This window comes from Schistocerca gregaria, chromosome 1, assembly GCF_023897955.1.
Source record: "Schistocerca gregaria isolate iqSchGreg1 chromosome 1, iqSchGreg1.2, whole genome shotgun sequence".
Classification (NCBI taxonomy): domain Eukaryota; kingdom Metazoa; phylum Arthropoda; class Insecta; order Orthoptera; family Acrididae; genus Schistocerca; species Schistocerca gregaria.
The window spans coordinates 831248915-831271552 of record NC_064920.1 but is presented as its reverse complement, the minus strand read 5'-3'; the positions used below and the strand labels follow the sequence as shown (position 1 = coordinate 831271552).

Below are 22638 nucleotides of genomic sequence, written 5' to 3'. Positions count from 1 at the left end.
GGGGGGAAAGTTACTTCACGTACTCTATGGCCCTCTGAGTCTCATGGACGAATAGCACGAGCTGGGTGTCACACGATCGTCTGTTTTGAAACCCATGCTGATTCCTACAGAGTAGATTTCTAGTCTCTAGAAATGCCATTATACTTGAACATAATACGTGTTCCAAAATTCTACAACTGATCGACGTTAGAGATATAGGTCTATAGGTCTGCACATCTGTTCGACGTCCCTTCTTGAAAACGGGGATGACCTGTGCCCTTTTCCAATCCTTTGGAATGCTACACTCTTCTAGAGACCTACAGTACACCGCTGGAAGAAGGGGGGCAAGTTCCTTCGTGTACTCTGTGTAAAATCAAACTGGTATCCCATCAGGTCCAGCGGCCTTACTTCTTTTGAGCAATTTTAATTGTTTCTCTATCCCTCTGTCATCTATTTCGATATCTACCATTTTGTCATCTGTGCGACAATCTAGAGAAGGAACTACTGTGCAGTTTTCCTCTGTGAAACAGCTTCGGAAAAAGACATTTAGTATTTTCTCCTTTAGTCTGTCATCCTCTGTTTCAGTACCATTTTGGTCACAGAGTGTCTGGACATTTTGTTTTGATCCACCTACCACTTTGACATAAGACCAAAATTTCTTAGGATTTTCTGCCAAGTCAGTACACAGAACTTTACTTTCGAATTCATTGAACGCCTCTCGCATAGCCCTCCTCACACTACATTTTGCTTCTCGTAATTTTTGTTTGTCTGCAAGGGTTTGGCTATGTTTATGTTTGCTGTGAAGTTCCCTTTGCTTCCACAGCAGTTTTCTAACTCTGTTGTTGTACCGCGGTGGCTCTTTTCCATCTCTTACGATCTTGCTTGGCACATACTCATCTAACACATGTTTTACGATGGTTTTGAACTTTGTCCACTGATCCTCAACACTATCTGTACCTGAGACAAAACTTTTGTGTTGAGCTGTCAGGTACTCTGAAATCTGCTTTTTGTCACTTTTGCTAAAGAGAAAAATCTTCCTACTTTTTTTAATATTTCTATTTATGGCTGAAATCATTGATGCAGTAATCGCTTTATGATCGCTGATTCCCTGTTCTGCGTTAACTGTTTCAAATAGTTTGGGTCTGTTTGTCACCAGAAGGTCTAATATGTTATTGCCACGAGTCAGTTCTCTGTTTAACTGCTCAAGGTAGTTTTCGGATAAAGCACTTAAAAAAATATCACTTGACTCATTGCCCGCACCACCTGTTATGAACGTTTGAGTCTCCCAGTCTATATCCAGCAAATTCAAATCTCACCCAGAACTATAACATGGTGGGGAAATCTACTCAAAATATTTTCCAAATTATCCTTCAGGTGCTCAGCAACAACAGCTGCTGAGCCAGGGGGTCTATAGATACAGCCAACAACCATGTCTGACCATACACCTTAAACACATGGCGTCTCAGTATACACTGCCCCAGGTTTAGAGATACTGTTTTTTGCAGTAATATTCCTGGGATAGAAGTCCATAGAGCTTGTGTCCCCATACAACTGAAAAAAGAGAGAGAGAGAATATTTTTACTAGCCTTTGTATGAAACATTTGGAAATCTACATTAATAGTAACAGTCATCAAAAAATCATAAATATTATTTAAATTTCCTTAATATAAAGTAGGTACATTATATTGTGATAGGAAATATAGGATGTTGGGACTTTGTTGAGACTGTTGGGTTGGCAACAACCTTGTTGTTGGCAAACACCTATTTTTATTGAAACGTTGTGTCTGTGTTTTGGTCACTTATGGTTCTCATTGCTTCAGTTACATTATAGTAAACTCACAAGAAGAAAAAATAACAATTATATCCAAAGAATGAAATAAATCAAGCAAAAACTAATGATATTTAATGAAAGTATTAACTTTATTGTTTTAGATTTATAATAAGGAAAGTAACAATAATATCTGTAAAATAAATGAATCAGCTATAAAGTTATGACATATAAGAAAATATTTAACTTGTTATTTTAGACTTGTATTCATAAATTCTAGTACTGTATATAAGCAGTCTGTTGCAAGTAATGTTTTTACTTTATCTCTGAATCCCTTTCTATCCATCTTTAAGCTTTCAGGTAGCTTGTTGTGTAGAAGAACTCCCATGCACTTTACACTACCATGTTCTTTATATAGTCATTGACTGCTTATAGATAAATAATTTTAATTATGAGTGTGACGATGGCGGAGGTCTTTACTTTAAAAAAAATGTAAATTATCGTGTATAAAACACACTGTTTGATCTGTATAAATATAAGGCACTGGCAGGCTACTGGACTCATTAAATACTGTAGATGTCTAATGGTGGAGGAATGAACCACTTGTCTCATTATCTTAATTATAGCCTTCTGCAAAATAAATATAACTCTCTCTGAGACACACCAAAATGGTTGCAATATGTGAGTATTGAGTGCACAAGTGCAAAGTATGCACATTTTAGTGTTTTGATGTCACAGACTTTGTTCAGGGCATTAGATTTGTAGAAAAAATTGTGCAGACTATTTTTTATGTACATCAAACCTTATAATGTCATCCCTCCATGCTCCAAGGAATTTAGTAGTTACCTCTTGATTGATCTACACATACATAATAGGCGCATCTGCATAATAGGTACATTTTCAGATCTGATATCTGTTCATGATGAAATTATGACTGATTGGTGAAAATTTATATACACAGTTTTTCTGGTGACCAGTAACAGTTCTGCTGTGTTAAATACATTTCACTGCTTGGACTTTCTATCGGAAATCATATTAGGGAGTTCATTAGCACAGTAATTCAAATATAGTGTATTGGTGTTGTCAGAACACATCACTCACAGATCTTTTAAAAATGCTTTGGGGCAGATAATTGATAAATATAATAAACAAAAGTGAACAAATTGTGAAACATTGCAAAATGCCTCATAACTTACAACTATGACTGTGTGCTTCCAAATGTTTTTGAGCTGATTTCAACTTTTTATACTCTGAGAGTTATGATCATTACATTTTCCCCTAATTCCATATTGCAATAGTTTCACCATTGTAATTCATGACTGACAATTTGTTGTTGTTGTGGTCTTCAGTCCAGAGACTGGTTTGATGCAGCTCTCCATGCTACTCTATGCTGTGCAAGCTTCTTCATCTCCCAGTACCTACTGCAACCTACATCCTTCTGAATCCGTTTAGTGTACTCATCCCTTGGCCTCCGTCTACGATTTTTACCCCCATGATGCCCTCCAATACTAAATTGGTGATTCCTTGATGCCTCAGGATATACCCTACCAACCAATCCCTTCTTCTAGTCAAGTTGTGCCACAAATTTTCCTTCTCTCCAATTCTACTCAATACCTCCTCATTAGTTATTTGATCTGCCCATCTAATCTTCAGCATTCTTCTGTAGCACCAGATTTCAAAAGCTTCTATTCTCTTCTTGTCTAAACTATTTATCGTCCATGTTTCACTTCGATACATGGCTACACTCCATACAAATACTTTCAGAAATGACTTCCTGACATTTAAATCTAAACTCTATGTTAACCAATTTCTCTTCTTCAGAAACGCTTTCCTTGCCAGTCTACATTTTATATCCTCTCTACTTTGACCATCATCAGTTATCTTGCTCCCCAAATAGCAGAACTCCTTTATTACTTTAAGTGTCTCATTTCCTAATCAAATTCTGTCAGCATCACCTGATTTAATTCCACTTCATCCCATTATCCTCGTTTTGCTTTTGTTGATGTTCATCTTATATCCTCCTTTCAAGACATTGTCCATTCCATTCAACTGCTCTTCCAGGTCCTTTGCTGTCTGTGACAGAATTACAATGTCATCGGCGAACCTCAAAGTTTTTATTTCTTCTCCATGGATTTTAATACCTACTCCATATTTTTCTTTTGTTTCCTTTACTGCTTGCTCAATATACAGATTGAATAACATCGGGGATACGCTACAACCCTATTTCACGCCCTTCCCAACCACTGCTTCCCTTTCATGCCCCTCAACCCTTATAACTGTCATCTGGTTTCTGTACAAATTGTAAATAGCCTTTCGCTCCCTGTATTTTACTCCTGCCACCTTCAGAATATGAAAGAGAGTATTCCAATCAACATTGTCAAAAGCTTTCTCTAAGCCTACAAATGCTAGAAACATAGGTTTGCTTTTCCTTAATCTATTTTCTAAGGTAAGTCATAGGGTCACTATTGCCTCACGTGTTCCAACACTTCTGCAGAATCCAAACTGATCTTCCCCGAGGTTGGCTTTTACCAGTTTTTCCATTCGTCTATTAGGAATTCGTGTTAGTATTTTGCAGCTGTGGCTTATTGAACTGATAGTTCGGTAATTTTCACATCTGTCAACATCTACTTTCTTTGCGATTGGAATTATTATATTCTTCTTGAAGTCTGAGGGTATTTCACCTGTCTCATACATCTTGCTCACTAAATGGTAGAGTTTCGTTAGGCCTGGCTCTCCCAAGGCTGTCATTAGTTCTACTGGGATGTTGTCTACTCCCGGGACCTTGTTTCGACTTAGATCTTTCAGTGCTCTGTCAAACTCTTCACACACTATCATATGTCCCATTTCATCTTCATCTATATTCTCATCCATTTCTGTAATATTGTCCTCAAGAAGATCACCCTTGTATAGACCCCTCTATATACTCCTTCCACCTTTCTGCTCTCCCTTCTTTGCTTAGTACTGGGTTTCCATCTGTGCTCTTGATATTCATGAAAGACGTCCTCTTTTTTCCAAAGGTCTCTTTAATTTTCCTGTAGGCAGTATCTACCTTACCTTTAGTGATATGTGCCTCTGCATCCTTACATTTGTCCTCTAGCCATCCCTGGTTAGCCATTTTGCACTTCCTGTCGATCTCATTTTTGAGATGTTTGTATTCCTTTTTGCCAGCTTCATTTACTGATTTTTTAAATTTTCTCCTTTCATTAATTAAATTCAATATCTCTTCTGTTACCCAAGGATTTTTATTAGCCCTCATCTTTTTACCTACTTGATCCTCTGCTACCTTCACTATTTCATCTCTCAAAGCTACCCATTCTTCTTCTACTGTATTTCTTTCCCCCATTCTTGTAACTCATTTCCTAATGCTCTCCCTGAAGCTCTCTACAACTTCTGGTTCTTTCAGTTTATTTAGGTCCCCTATTCTCAATTTGCCACCTTTTTGCAGTTTCTTCAGTTTTAATCTAGAGTTCATAACCAATAGATTGTGGTCAGAGTCCACATCTGCCCCTGGAAATGTCTTACAATTTAATACCTGGTTCCTGAATCTGTGTTTTACCATTGTATAATCTATCTGATACATTCCAGTATCTCCATGCTTCTTCCATGTATATAACCTTCTTTTATAATTCTTGAACCAAGTGTTAACTATGACCAAGTTATGCTCTGTGCAAAATTCTACCAGGCGGCTTCTTCCTTCATTACTTACTCCCATTCCATATTCACCTACTACGTTTCCTTCTCTTACTTTTCCTACTCTCAAGTTCCAGTCACCCATGACTATTAAATTTTCGTTTCCCTTCACTATCTGAATAATTTCTTTTCTCTCATCATACATTTCTTCATCATCTGCAGAGCTAGTTGAAGATTGAAGGCCTTTGTGAGATCAAGTAATATTCCTGTTGTATACTGTCTGTCACTGAATGTATTGTAAACTTTGTTTAGAAATGAATGAGACCCCATTTATTGATCTCCCTTTTCAAAGACAAAACTGATGAGGGCTCAATAAACAGGTACTTTCCAGGAACTTAATAACATTGTCACACACTGCATCCTCAAGAAACTGTGATATGCTTGATAGGATTGAGATGGGTTTGTAGTTATTAATATCACTCCTTTCACCTTATTTAAAAGAGAGGAACCACTCTTACTACCTTGAAAGTTTTAGAGAATCAGCCCAACAGAAAGAAGAAGTTTATTGTATCTGACATGGGATTTGAGAAGGTAATCAGATATGCCATCAAAAGCTCATGAGTGTCTTTAGCTCATCTTTTGTAATACCACAGATTTAACCTGGCTAATGAAATGTTTGCAGGCTAAAGGAACAGACCAATACTTAGCACTGAATCTATCAATGAAATAAGCATTGGTGTAACTGTTTATTTTTATACGTCCTCCATTAAAAATGTTTCCTGCGTTATATTTCCTTGAAATTACAGGCAATTTGAGACATGACAGCTACAAAATGCTTTAAGCAAAACAAAAAATTTAACTTCAGAATGTTTATTACAAAATTTTAGCACCATGTGACAGGTTTGAGAACATAAAATCTTTTACAAGACATGCAATTGTATAGCTATCGCCATGATTCTTTTATAACTTTACAATAATGAATGTTGAACATATACATTGTTGTTTTAGCACATTTCATAAATTATAATTAAGGTTTTATAAGTCTGGGTAGCTGAATAATAATTACAGATTTGTTTCGATTAGGACTTTCACGTGTGACAGCAATTTAACAGAAATGCATCCCTTAACTTACTTAAATATGTACCATATTCAGTGGCAATGTACAAATTTCTTACTACTATTGAGGAAAAGAAAACATTCATAGAAATTAGAAATTAATAATGAGAAAAAAAATGAAAGGTATGATATTGGGAGTTAGTTCTTTAGGTATTATGCAATTGCCCTCACTGTACAGTAACATTGTATTGGATTATTAATTGGTTGCTATCCATTACCAGTGTCTGGGGGTGGGGTGTTAAAGCCCTTTATTTCTCGGTTTTACGGAAACGCTTATGTCAAGTGGAGATACTGCGTAGATACAACAACCCTTGGTTTAGTTAAGTCTCTTTCATTATTGCACCTAAGTGCATGGTAAGTAGTTGGTGGCTTGGCACTGGGACTTAAATGGTTGTGTCCTTTTCAAATACTTTTAACTTGTGCTTGTCCATTTCACACGGAGTGAAACAGCGACGTCATCGTGTGTTGCACCGGGGATTCCTCCACAAATATTTTGGCACTGGGACTTAAATGGTTGTGTCCTTGTCAAATACTTTTAACTTGTGCTTGTCCATTTCACACGGAGTGAAACAGCGAAGTCATCGTGTGTTGCACCAGGGATTCCTCCACAAATATTTGTTCATTTCTTGGAAACAGTGTGTGTGCTTTTGGTAACTTCAATGCTGTGACATAGCTCACCATTGTGATTACACCACAGTGTGTGTCACAAATTCTGCTCTGCTTGGCTGCTCCTTGCGTTGAGTGAAGCACTGTATTGTTTAATAGGCCTCTCAATTTCAGTTACCTATTACTTTATATATCAAGATACAAGTAAAACCTCTTATATCTAAATATGTTTCCTTAACACTAGTATTCTAGAGAAAAAAGAAATTAAATTACTGTTACATACAGAATGTACAGTCATTTTTAGTAAAAATATTTGTGTCAAAAATGTTTATTTCACAAATGCCTTGTGGGGGATAGAGATCTTTGTCTTGAGCAGTCTTCTCGTAAATCAATCTAAAAGCTCCAGGATATGGTATTTTGGAAATTATACATGGTCCTATATAAAGTAATAGCCACTTCTTGTTTAAGTTTACTGTTTTTATTGACTTAGGAAGGGTTCATAACAAAACTCATTGGCCTTCACTAAACTGTGTAAAATGCTTCAGTTTCCAGTCACAGATTTTGTTCCTATATTCAGCCCTGTTTTCCAGTGTGATTACTGGTTGTTTAATTATCTCCTCTAATGACATTTTCACCACTGGTATTTTTGGTAGGAGTGACTCCCATTTGCCCTTTTGTCTGGTATAAAACATTAATTCATTTGGTGTGAAACCAGGAAGAATTTGCAAGATTGTTAATGACTTACATGAAAGGTGTGCATACTCTACTCGTTTTGTGTGTGCGTGCAGTGTGAATGTTCTTATGAACTGATTAACTTCCTTCATTCTATGGACAATTCATTCTATGGACAATGTCTCAGGGCAGAATCTTGATACTAAGATGTGTTTTATATCCTGTGGTGTCATAAATTGCTTCCATTTCTGTCCTATAAAATATGAGGCATTATCACTAAGTATTACTCGCTCAGCTTGTGGCCCCATGTCTGGGTGTTCCCTTGTAGGTCTGCACCAAAGGAGGTTTGCCAGTGGTGTTTTGGAGGCTCCTCCCCCTGCCCTTGAAGTCAGTACATTCTGGGATATTTCTATCTTCCCCTTAATCCAGATAATGGCTGGTTCCTGAGCTTGGTTATGGGAGTAGCTGCTGTCACGATTCAGTTCAGGGTTGCTTACTCTGATCTCTATAGCTTCTTTGATGATACAGTCCCAATATTTCAAAGTCTGTGTTAAGACCTTGGTCTTGTCATAATCCATGCCATGAAGTTCCGACAGGCAATGCTCAGCAATTGCAGACTTATTAGGTTGTTGCAATCTTGTGTGCTGTTGGAGTTCACGGCATCGGACTTCAATGGTGCGAACTGTCTGACCTATGTATTCCTTACTGCATTGGCATGGTATTTTGTAAACCCTTGATTTATGTAAACCAAGGTCATCCTTAACACTGCCAAGAAGTGCTCTGGTTTTAGTTGGAGGGCAGAAGATGGTTTTGACATGATATTTGCATAAAATGCTTCCAACTTTTCCTGATAAGGCAGAGATTCAGGTAACAGAACCATAGTAAACAGGGAAACCACATTGAAGCTCACAAGTATGTCAGATTCTTTAATTGTGGGGTGGTTGATGCATCCCAAGAAATCCAAAGAGCTATGGATATGGTGTGGGCATGTCCCCACATGAGGGCTGAGCAGCTCCTTGAGGTACTTGGCAAGAGGATCTGTCGGGGCACCAATAGTGCTGACAATAGGATGTAATGGGATGTGCTCCTTGTGGACTTTCTGTAAGCCATACAGCCTCAGAGGATCAGGGGCCCTGGACCATAACTTCCTTGTGATCTCTTCAGGGAAGCCAGAATCTTTGAGAAGCGCCAAAGTTTTCCTTTCAACCCTCTTGGTAGGATTGGTGTCAATCTTGTGGTATGTGGTGCCATCTAGCAAGTCCCACATCTTCATGGTGTAATCCTGGTGGGACAAGATACCGTACCGTTACCCTTGTCTGCCAGTAAGCCCACTATGTCTGAATCTTCTCTTAGTTTCCTGATGGCCGCCCTCTCTTTTTTGGAAATATTCGATTTCATAGCTCTAGGTCTAGTTGCAGGGCCATAACTAGAACTATTCACCCATTTATTTCATCATGAAATAGGCCTGGAGAAATTGAAAAGTCACAATGCACAAATTTCTTATTAGTATTGAGGAAAAGAAGACATTCATAGAAATTAATAACAAGAATAAATAAAAAGTATAATGTTGATAGTTAGTTATTTATGTATTACACACTTTGAAGATCTTTATAGTACAGTTTTCATCTTAATTAATTGAAAATACATAATAGGTTTACTAATTATGCCCCAATCTTTCTGTTTTATATGCATAACATTGTTACACAGCGTACAAAACTGAATATGCTTCACATATGCCAGAAGTTGTATGAGTTAAGAATGAGCTTGCAATCTGTGATTATGGATCCACACCAGCTGTAGAATATTTAAGAACATATGAAAATTTGTGCTGGGCTGGGATTCAAACACGGAAGTCCTGATTTTTGCGAGCACTTGCATTAACAACTTCAGCTATCTAAGCAAGTCTGCACATTAAAATAGTGTGAGCACAAAGGAGAATACATATCTAGACAGATGGAGAATTGAGCTGCTCGTGGAAGTGTGTTTGGATAGCTGAAACAGTTGTGGTGATGAGAAATGTTGCGGCTCATGTTGGTGCTGTTAGTAGGTTGGCATTGTGCAAATAGGGATAGTAGCATCTCATTTTCTTCTTGTGTTTATTGGCGCCACTACATTTGCTAAGGTTGTCTGTCCACGTGTGGCAGCAGCAGTGGTTATCGATACCTAGTGTCATGGTACTATCTTTGGAAGGATGTCAAGTGTTTTCTGGGTTGGAGTATGTTGGGGGTTCTGTTGGGACGGAGCAGCAGTGAGGACTGGCAGTGCAAGGACATGCTGGGACTGCTGGTGGCACACAGCCACTGCCGGATCGAGGGGCTGTAGTTTTGAGGCCACAACCTCATTGTCCACCAGACCCAGGATGTTTGAGTTGAGTGAACATTAACCCAGTAGTGAAACCTCCACTATTTTGAGATCACGCCATTTGTTCGCTCGTTCTTGCTCACAGAGTCGCTGAGACGAAGTGCAATGAGTGGAGTTCTTACTATTAATCAGTGAATTCCTTGCGTTTATTGGTGAAATTCAACCACTTCTCTCTTGGTTTGATCAGACGATTATGACTGTTTTTTTTTCTTCAAAAAAACTATTTTAATTTTGAGTTATTACAATTGCGGCCTTCAGCCAACAAATAATTTGAATTTCTGATCAATAAGGCCTTCAGCCATGAAAGCAATTTGTCTTAAGAATTTTTAATTAGATATTGTCTCTTAATAGTGAAATTTTGTTGTTTATTTTTTTAAAAGTATTTTAGTATCTCTTTTAAGAATTTGCTATCCAGGCCTTCAGCCGTCAAATTGTTTTGGAGTTATTACTAATGAGGCCTTCAGCTGACAAATAATATGAATTTATAGTCAATAAGGCCTTCAGCTGTGAGTGCAACTTGCTTAAGAAATTTCTTATTAGACATTGTGCCTTAACAGTCAAATTTGATAATTGTTCCTTATTGTCAACCTTATTTGCAACTGGTTCCAAATAAAGTGTACATGATTAGAAAAAAAAGAAAAACTCAGCAACCAACAGTAACTGAGTAAGGCCCCGTCCACACCCGATCCTGCCTTTCCCTATGTCCCACATTTCAGGTAACTGTTTGTGAAAAGTGGGAAATGTGTGTTCGAGTTCCATTCTAACACAAATTTTCATTTATTCTGAAATATTCTACAGCTGATGTGGAGCCATCATCATGATTTTTTAATTCATTCTTAATTAAATGAGCTTGTTTATTGTCAACGCAATGTCTGAGACACAGTACTGCAATATTTCATGCTATACCATCATCCCTGAAACTGAACTGGGTTAGTCATTTAGCAATACAGACTCACAACTTTTCTTACAGAAAGAAGTTGACATAAAGTTAAAGGAACGAATAACAGACATCCAGTTTCACAAAAAGGAACTGGAAAAACAAAAAGAACAATGCTGCAAGGAAGAGGAACTGCTGAAGATGTATAAGGAACGTGTACTATGCACTATGGAGTCTTTGATCCAACAGGCTGTCAGTATTGTCAAGAAGTGTATTATTCTTAGGTAAGTGAATTTCAGGAAGTAAACAGTTATTTTCAAATTAATTCATGTGCTCATCTGCAATAAGTACAAAGAATAAATACTGTTTTTGGCTTCAAATTTAAATCATTTTTCCTTAGATAACAAATAATATTTTCAATAGAAGTGACAGTAGCATTTATTTATTGATTTATTTATTTTATTTATCTATCTGTTGACAATAAATATTGTATGGATGTTGTCAAGGGTACATGTAAGCCATTTCAAAGAAATGGGACACAATATATGCGTAAGAAAGTATAAAACAAAATAATACAATGAAGTTAATAATAATACAATGAAATTATTATAGCTTATATACATCCTTGCTTGTTATTTTAAATGCATAGTCTGCTTTTCATAAGGCTTTAGTTTTGTCCTCCCTAAACGGCAAGTCCTTATATACACAACACTGCTTAAGTATATATTTACATCACACAACAGCTGTCCTTTAAGTATGTAAATGTAATGAATGATTAGGTAATGAATGATTAGGTACAGATAGAGTATTTTCCATTTTGCCTTTATAAATATCATCAAAAAAAATTTATTGACCTACATAGTCATTTACAGAATAAAAACATTGTTCTACTAGAAATTTTTTAAATTTTGTTTTAAATTTGTTATCATCTTCTAACTGCCTGATGTTGACTGGCAGTGCGTTGTACAGTTTTGCACCAATATGGCTCACATGCCTTTGTGTATTCGTTCTTTTTGTTCGCTGAGTATGGAGTGCTGTGCTATAATGGGTATTGTAGTTGTGAAAGTCAGCATTTGTCTGAAAATCTGCAATGTGGGTCCTGACATACAATACACATTTGTATATGTATAATGATGGTATAGTAAGTATTCTAAGCTTTTTGAATATGGGTTTGCAGTGTGTCTGTGGATGACTGTGAGTTATTATTCGGATGGCCCTCTTCTGCAACAAAAAAATTTGTTTTAGGCACCCAGTTGTGGAACCCCAAAATATTATTCCATATGTGGCAAGAGATTGAAAATAGCCAAAATATGCCATTCTGGCACCCTCTGTGCAAGGTTTATTATGTGGTAATTAACATTTAAGTTTTCATCCACATGAACCCCCAGCAATTTTGTGGATGTCACTCTGTCTAAGGCTTTGTCACCCCACACCAAATCGAGATTTACATTTTGACGTCTTTTCCCATACTGCATATAATTTGTTTTATTTACATTCAATGTCATTTTGTTTGCATTAAACCAAGAGTGGATGTAATTTAGTACTTCATCAGCAGTTGTTGGTAGCAGTTGCTTTGGTGCACTTATTATCACACTAGTATTATCTGCAAATGTTATTGCTTGTGTATGTTAAATAGTGATTTTTGTAAAGTTTGAAACTTAGATAATGAAATATTCATGCAATTATTTTTGCCACCTTCTGCATAATAATTATGTTGGTTTTATGTGTGTGGTTCTATAGGGAAAATCGATTGGGAGTTGATTTGGTGCATGATGCTGTTGAAAACTCACTTCACAAGGAAGCTCAAACTATTGAGAACGCTCATAAATTGCTTCAGAATACTTTGGAACAGACAAATGAGCAGCTCCGCTTACTGCGCTCTACCAAATATTTCATTGAACATGATCACAGAGATAAGGCAGCAGCACTGATTGTTGATGATCACTGTTCAAACCTCAAGGAAACAAGTCTAAACCTTACTTTTTATCAAGGGAAAGCACAACTGGATGTAAGGTTAGTAAGTGCCCTTCTTCATCTTGAAATAATCCAGAGCAGTAGTTTAACATAGATTATGTATTATAGCTTACTGATAACAAAAGACTGTCATCTACCACAGTGAATCATGTTTCATGCTACAGAATGATCAGTGACAGTAGAATTTTTATAATATTGGCACACAGATAAAAATTCACATACATCTTTCATAGACATTAGAAAATCTTGGAGAGTACAACAGCAACACTGCATTCTTATCAATGTATTTTCTGAAAATCTAAAAGCAGAATATATAGAATGGCAGCAAGGATAACAGAAGCATATATTAAGATCTCCAGGTGGAAACCAAGATGCACTTGTTGTGATACAAATTACCAGTGCCTACACTCTCTTACAATAAAGGTGATGGCTAACTCTAGATAATGTCATAAAGCAGAAGTTTACACTAAAATATGTGCTACACATAATTTGTCACTGAAAACTAAAAAAGCTGAAACAAAATAACTTGATTTTGAGAGACTTGTCTTATATTTAAGGAAAAATATCACATACTTTAGCAATAAATATTCTCTGCTATTATTTATTTAATGGAAATTAATTTTCGTCATATCATCCATGAATAAAAATTTTCAGCATCCAGTCATGTCATGATTGAGCAAAACTCTAACCACAAAAAATTCTGATCATCTTCAAATATTTCATGTTTCAACTACCCCATGATGCAGCTTAAATACTGGGAAAATATACAATTTAAAATCTTAACAAATTATTGAAAGGATAAACTAATGGGAAATAAAGGTGGTGTATTTGTCACAATAGACAAGAAATTCAAATTGACCAAAACAGAAATCAAAACTCCTTGCAAGATTGTTTGAGTAAGAGTCAGTATCAGGGGTGGTCATAAAATTGTAATTGAAGCCTTCTATTAACAGCCAGACTCACATCTTCAAAATGAAAACTTTAGAGAAAAGCTCCATTCGGTTGTATGCAGGTTTCCCAACCACACTATAATCTTCAGAGGGGACTTTAACCATCCAACAATCAATTGGGATAATTACAGGTTTGTTAGTTGTAGATGTGACAAGATCCCCTGTGAAATCTTACTAACTGCCTCCTCTGAAAACTACCTAGAGCAGATAGTTTGGAAACCCACTTATGATGGGAATATGTTAGATGTAATGGCAACAATAGATATGGTCTATTTTAGGGCATTCACATAAAAACTCGTATCAGTGACAATGTGGCAGTTGTAGCAACAACAGGAACTAAAGTAAGTAGAGAGGTTTATACATTCAGTACACTAGATAATGAAACAGTAATGACATATCACAATGAAGAACTTGAAGCTTTTAGATCAGAACATGAGGAAATATGGCTCAAGTTTAAAGGAATAAATGACCATGCACTGGGTAGATGTGTACCCAGAAGAACAGTTCATGATGGGAGGGATCCTCCACTGTATACAGTCATCATAAACAAACATCTAAATGAACAGAGGCTACTGCATAATAGATGAAAAACAAAGCATAGGGCTATAGGCTGAGAGATGCTGACTGCAATATATTTGGCTGTCAAGAGAGTGGTGATGAAGTCTTCAATGACTACCACAGCAGAATATTCACAACATGATCTTCCATGAAAATCAAATGAATTCTTTCTTATGTAAAGGCTGCTAGGGGCACCAATGTTAGTGTTCAGCTACCCGTGGATGAAACAGTAACTGAAATGATGCTAGCAAAGCAAAAGCAGAAATACTCAACTCCATCATCAAATGTTCGTTTGTTAAGAAAACCCAGGAGAATTGCCCCAGTTTAACTGTCTTATCACTGGAAAGATGAGTGAAATGGGTGTAAGTGTCAGTGGCATTGAATAACAGCAGAAATCATTAAAACTGAACAAACATCTAGGGCCTGATGGAAACCCTTTCTGATTCTATACTGCATTAACCCCTCTTTTAACTATAATTTACAATAGATCTTTCAAACAGAAAACAATGTGCAGATGTTGGAAGAAAGGACTTGTTGCACATGTCTTCCAGGAGGGTAGCAGACATGATCAACAAAACTACCATCCAATATCCTTGACATTTATCTGTTGTAGAATCTTAGAACATATTCTTAGCTCAAACATAGTGATGAATCTTGAACAGAATGACCTCTTCCATGTCAACCAGCACATATTTTGTAAACATGGATCATGTGAAACTCAACACACACTTTTCTCACATGACACACTGAAAGTCATGGACCAAGGTAATCAGGTAGGTGCAGTATTTTTCAATTTCTGAAAAGTATTTGACTCAGTACCACATCTACACTTATTATCAAAAGTACAATTGTATGGGGCATCGATCAAAATTTGTGGCAGGATGAGGTTTGTTTGGTAGTGAGGTTACACTACGTTCTCTTGGATGGAGAGCCATTGACAGATGTAGAAGTAATTTTGGGTGTCTCCAGGGAAGTGTACTGGGACCCTTGCTGTTCTTGTTGTATACTTTGTGGACAATAGTAAGACAAAATCAGATGATGCAGTTATCTGTAATGAAGTACAGTATAGAAACTGCACAAATATTCAGTCAAAACTTAATAAGATTTCAAAATGACACAAAAATTGACAACTTCCCTTAAATGTTCAGAAATGTAAAATTGTACACTTCGCAAAATGAAATGGTGTAGCATCCTATAACTATAATATCAATGGATCACAGTTGAAATAAATCAACTCTTACCAATACTTGGGCGTAACATTATCTGTTGTTGCTGTTGTTGTGGTCTTCAGTCCTGAGACTGGTTTGATGCAGCTCTCCATGCTACTCTATCGTGTGCAAGCTTCTTCATCTCCCAGTACCTACTGCAACCTACATCCTTCTGAATCCGTTTAGTGTACTCATCCCTTGGTCTCCCTCTATGATTTTTACCCTCCATGATGCCCTCCAATACTAAATTGGTGATCCCTTGATGCCTCAGGATATACCCTACCAACCAATCCCTTCTTCTAGTCAAGTTGTGCCACAAATTTTCCTTCTCTCCAATTCTATTCAATACCTCCTCATTAGTTATTTGATCTGCCCATCTAATCTTCAGCATTCTTCTGTAGCACCAGATTTCGAAAGCTTCTATTCTCTTCTTGTCTAAACTATTTATCGTCCATGTTTCACTTCGATACATGGCTACAGTCCATACAAATACTTTCAGAAATGACTTCCTGACATTTAAATCTAAACTCTATGTTAACAAATTTCTCTTCTTCAGAAACGCTTTCCTTGCCAGTCTACATTTTATATCCTCTCTACTTTGACCATCATCAGTTATTTTGCTCCCCAAATAGCAAAACTCCTTTATTACTTTAAGTGTCTCATTTCCTAATCAAATTCTGTCAGCATCACCTGATTTAATTCCACTTCATCCCATTATCCTCGTTTTGCTTTTGTTGATGTTCATCTTATATCCTCCTTTCAAGACATTGTCCATTCCATTCAACTGCTCTTCCAGGTCCTTTGCTGTCTGTGACAGAATTACAATGTCATCGGCGAACCTCAAAGTTTTTATTTCTTCTCCATGGATTTTAATACCTACTCCATATTTTTCTTTTGTTTCCTTTACTGCTTGCTCAATATACAGATTGAATAACATCGGGGATACGCTACAACCCTGTCCCACTCCCTTCCCAACCACTGCTTCCCTTTCATACACCTCTACTCTTTTAACTGCCATCTGCTTTCTGTACAAATTGTAAATAGCCTTTCACTCCCTGTATTTTACCCCTGCCACCTTCAGAATTTGAAAGAACGTATTCCAATCAACATTGTCAAAAGCTTTCTCTAATTCTACAAATGCTAGAAAGATAAGTCGTAGAGTCAGTATTGCCTCACGTGTTCCAACATTATCTATGGATATGAAATCAAATGACCACATCTACATCCGCTTACATGCTACACAAACTACACAATGGTGCATGGAGGAGTGTACCTTGTACCACTACCAGTTGTGGTCCACCACCTTATGTAACCTGCATCAAAATGGACGTACTTTGTTTTCTCACTGTGTATCATTTGAGCATAATAAATTATTGTCTCCATACCATATTGTGTCATATGATCAGGTTGAGCAGGTGGAAAGGTATCTGCTTTGAGGGGTGATTGTGTTTGGGATTCTGAACAAAAAACTTCACATGGTCATATCCCGTATTCTGGATAGTTTCTGATCTATACACATATAGTGTCAGTTATTAATTATTTTTTAATTTATTCAGACTCTATCACTGTTTACAATGTACCACGGGAGTGTAAAGGAAGTCGAGCTAAAGAATTTGATGTAGGACACTCGTCCATCCAATCAGGAAATTATCTCGAGCTGGCCTACAGAAATTACCAAAGGTACAGCACATGTGCATCACATGAGATTTTCAGTATTCTCACACTCTCTTCACACAAGCTATTAGTCCTAGAGAAAAAGCAAATAGGACCTTTTTTGTAGGAAATTTATTGTTGTTTAATTTTGTAAAGCAGAACATTATAACTGATGGGTGTGGTTTTAGTATTATTAAAGAAAAATGTACAAAAGTTATATTAAATGTATTCTATCTCAAAAAACATTCAGAGTAGAGCATATGTCCATATGAAGTTTCTTGTTCAGAATCACTAACAGTATCACCCCTCCAAGCATTAGCTTTTCATCCTGAATCACATGTATATTCTGCGCCATACCCTCACCCTATAGATTGACATTGGTAACCCAGAATGATGGCAAATTACAATATATACACATTGGACTGGATACTACACAGTGAAAATACAACCATTGTGCAATCATTGTGCATCAAAATTTGTGAATTACATAAATGAGTGCAGTGCTGTGGCATATAGTGCTCCACAACTCACCTTCCAACGAAGCATATTCTTCAAAAGTGACAGTGACAGTTACCACTGCAGTGCATTGACAATTACTGATAATGCTGAACAATGACATCTTATGATTGACTTATTGTGTGACTTTTCCACCATTCCTGTTTTGCAGGTGGTCCATTCTGAACCATTACTGCTTGACTGATCATATATGTGCTCGCCTGCTGTAAACAATGGCTCTCCTGCACCTTGCAAACTAATTTGTCACCCAGTGCTGACACAGCCAGCCAGACAGATGCACAGTCTACACTTATTATCAACTGCATCATGTACAGATATGGGATATTGGCCTGTGTAACTGCTACTAATTCTTTTATGGCATCTCTACTCTTTAATGACGTCTTCAACCAATTTAATGTTTATCCTAAGCAACTGCCATTCTGGCCCAAACAGCCATCAATTTGATTCACCACAGTGGATAGCATCCTCACCTCACTGCATCTTCATCACTTCTTGATTTGTTGTAATGGACAGCATTCTTGGCAAAATTCGTCATGCTACTCAGTCATTGGGGTGAACGTGAAGACATTGTAAGTGACATTATCTGTTCAGCACCAGAAAACAACACACATTTTACAGTGAAATCAGCTTTCATACAACACCTCTCCAGGACATCAGAAAACAACTACAAAAAGTGATTTATAATGAACAGTTAAGAAACAGAACCCCATTAGAACTATGGCACTCATTATGAACATTAGTCGACTCTCTATTGATGCCTGATCATACACTTTATGGGTAGCTAAACTACCATCTCAATTAAAACTTGTGATGATTACCACTGAATGGGAACTGTTGGTCTACAGGCTTAAACTGACGGACAGAATATTCACCAATATCCAACACCGACAATCCATCAATTTAGTTGTCAACAATACTACTGTGCATGGCTGTGTGGTATCACAACTTCTTCTCAGGCCCACGGCCATCATGTAGCTGTGTCAACAAAACAAACTGCTGTGCTGGGCACCACCCCCCCCCCCCTCCCCCCAAAAAAAGACACCTTCTCTTACCTTTGCTGGTATCATGCAGAGTTTGCCGACACTGTGTGCAACTGCCATCTGCCATTGACCCAAAAGAGGTTTGCAGTTCACAATAGGTGCACAAAGGCTCACAATAGGTGCACCATGCTGCAATTATCATACAAGTCACCTCATGGCAAGTAAGGAGGGATCATCACACTCTTTATTGACATGGGATATAAGCATGCTGTATGTCCTGTATCATCTGAGAAAGGAAGACTGTTTAGTCAGTTCTGGCTTTTACACAAGTGCAGCACCTGAAACCTACCATGTCACAGCACACAACTACACTGTTATACTGCTTCATGGAGCAAACAACTCAGCAATACTGTTTATGGCTCCAAACACTGCACATTGGACGTGGGGTTCAGAACAACAGTTACATAGAACTTTTTAATCACAGATGTCAGTTAACCAGTACTCAGTGCTGATGTTAGTAGTAGTAGTAGTAGTAGTAGTAGTAGTAGTAGTAGTAGCTTTATTCATCCACAGACCTCTTTTTACAAGGATATAGGACATGTCAAAGTATTTAAAAGTTTAGACCAATTTAAAATAAGGTAATTCGTATACACAAACATTTACAGACTTCTAGTAAGAGACAATGATTTGATTTACTCCTGGTATACAATACTTTTTTTTTTACAAATAATTTATTAAATAATGTAATGCACACTGTTCACTCATATCTCACTATCAGTCACTGCACACACTATACACACATTGTTTTGTAACACTTCACTCACTACACACGCAAACACACACACACTGCTGATCTTTGGGCCATGTTCTGTACCACAACTTCCCATTTACTATCCTGAAAAACTGAGTCAGCATCCCTCTATAAAGAGAGAGATGTTGAGCTCAGAAAGTGGAAGAAGTGTTAGTATTGTGCCATGCATAGCTTGGCAGTAAGTATTTAAAGAAAAGGGAAAAAGAAGGAAAAAACATAATGTGAAAATGTTATGCGGAATGTTGGATGTTTTATAATCACTACTATTATTTATTTGTATAACATTTTTTTACCAAACCTCTACTCTGTTTTATCTAAGTAATCCATCAATGTATAAAATGTATTGCATAACAGATACTTTTTAGCTGTCTTTTTAAATAAGTGTATGTTTACAATTTCTTTAATCTTGTTTAGTAATTTGTTGTAGAGTTTTATTTCTTGGTAGAAAATGCTGTTTTGAGTTTTATGTTTATTTCTTCTTGGTAAATGTAAGTTGGTTGTTGCATGGTCATGGACAGAGCAGTTTGTGCAGTAATTATTAATGTTATTTCTGATGTGTACAATTGACTGGTAAGTGTATTCACACGGTGTAGTTAAAATCCCAAGTGTTTTGAACAAATCTTTACAATGAGCTCAACAACTAATTTTGGTTACTATTCTTATGGTTCTTTTCTGAAATTTGAAAGTTATGTTCATATTTTGTACATTTGTTCCCAAAAACAGAAGGACATAGCTAAGAATTGACTGTATATATGAATATTATGTAACTAACAGACACTGTATGTTATACACTGATGATAGCATTCTAAGGGCATAACGTGCTGACGACATTCTGTTTGTAAGTACCTTTGTGTGTTCACACCACTTCAGCTGAAAGTCAATATTCACTCCTAGAAATTTTGCGTTTGTTACACAGTCTATAGAGGTGCCACCTATATTTAAATTAGCATTATTGTTTTCCCTCTTCAAACTGAAATTCATGGCATTAGTTTCCTTTATGTTCAATGCCACTTTATTGCTTATTGACCAGTCATAAAATTGCTTTCTCTGTGAGTAGTTCTCTTGTTTTCTCAGTGACTATAATATTGCTATCATCAGTGAAGTGAATTTTTTTACCATGAGTAACTTTACTGGGCAAGTCATTGATGTATATCAGGAATGGTATTGGTCCTAATATGCTTCCTTGTGAAACCCCTATATTAATGTATTTTGGTTCTCATAAGTGTTTTATTAAATGTTTGGATCTATTTAAAGTATGTGTTATCTCTACTCTTTTTACCCTATCTGCTAGGTATGATCACAACCAGTCATTAACTACCCTTCTTATTCACAATGCTTCTCATTTATTTAGTAGAATCTTGTGGTTGACTGTATCAAAGACCTTATAAAGATCCAAAAATATGCCTGTGACACACTCATCTTTATTAAGAGCATCAAGTACAACTTTTGTGAATTCTACTATGTCTGACTCCAAATTTTTGCCATTTCAGAAACCAAACTGTGATTTGCTTACACGATTGTATTTATTCAGGTAATTCATTAATCTGTCATTCATAATTGCTTCTATTATTTTTGAGAATGGCGACAGTAGGGAAATGGCCAGTAATTTTCTATGTCTTCTGCATTACTTTTCTTAAGCAAAGGCACAACTCTTGCCTGTTTTAACTGCTCTGGAAATGTCCCTGATGTAAAGGATTCATTATTTATATTTGTTAAGGGGCCTTTCATAGCTCTTGCCTGTGTTAACTGCTCTGGAGATGTCCCTGGTGTGAAGGATTCATAATTATATTTGTTAAGGGGCCTTGTATAATCTCTATGCATTGTTGCATTATTTTAGTACACACATCGATACTTCATCTGAGCCTAGTGACTTTTTATTTTTTAGTTTTTGAACGGTTTTATTGACTTCATTCTCTGTCATTGAAAGTAACAGCATTGTATTTAGTGCAACATTGTTTACAGGTGTTATATTTGTTTTGGACAAGTTTTGCTTTAAATTCTCTGCAATACTTGAAAAATGCTCATTTACATAGTTTGCTAACTGTTGTGGATCATTTATTACCTTATCCCCCTCCCTTAGCAGTATATTACTCTGTGTATCTTTGCCTCTCCCCATTTCCTTTTTTGTAACATCCCAGACTACTTTGCTTTTATCAGTAACATAGGTGGAATTGAAGTAGTGGACACAGAAGGCTGCAGATTTCTAGGTATTCACCTAGATGAAAATCTAGGATGGGTAAACCATATCATCAGCTCATTACATCTAGTCAGTCAGTTATCAAAAGTAGTCCCACATCAGACATTAAAAACAATTTATTATGGAAACATTTTTGCACAGATTAATTGTGGGATAGAGATATGGGGTTGTGCTGCCGACATACATATGAACAGAATATTAACCCTACAGAAAAGAGCAATCAGAATTATCCATGGATTAGGGTACAGAGATTCATGCAGGGAAATCTTTGTTCATCATAAATACCTCACAGTCTACTCACTGTATCTTTACAAATTAATTATATTTTTTGTGACACATCAAAGCAAAGCAACAAAGTGCTCTGATATGCATGCCTATAATACAAGAAATAAAGACTGCTACTACAACAAATAACAAAATTAAAAACAACAGACCATAGTCCATGCATTAGTGGTCAAATATGATACAACAGATTACCGAGCTCTATAAGGTGTCACAAAGGGAACTTATTCAAAGTGAAACTGAAATATTTCTTGATTGACAAGTGTTTACATTCTTTAAGTGAATATTAATATTAAACTAATATATATAATAAGGCACAATATTGGGTGTTACACCCAATGGTACATTTGTATCATGTATATGTAATCACATATGTGTATATGACTGTACTAAACTTGTAAAAAAATGCTATGATGTTTGCAAAAGACACCAGTTGGTGTCTCCATGCAAAAGAATACAATAAATAAATAAATATTCTCTGCATTATATATTGTTTTATC

General features: G+C 36.5%; 1 protein-coding gene across 2 annotated transcripts in view; it reads left to right on the top strand.

The window, feature by feature from the left end:
• LOC126272032 (tektin-1) overlaps positions 1-22638 on the top strand; it is a 151714-nt gene that overhangs the window by 41292 nt on the left and 87784 nt on the right. For both annotated transcript variants that reach the window (XM_049974550.1, XM_049974541.1), the window contains 2 exons: positions 11103-11293; positions 12750-13022. In XM_049974550.1, coding sequence (XP_049830507.1) covers positions 11103-11293; positions 12750-13022 — 464 coding nt within the window. The remainder of the gene's footprint in view (positions 1-11102; positions 11294-12749; positions 13023-22638) is intronic.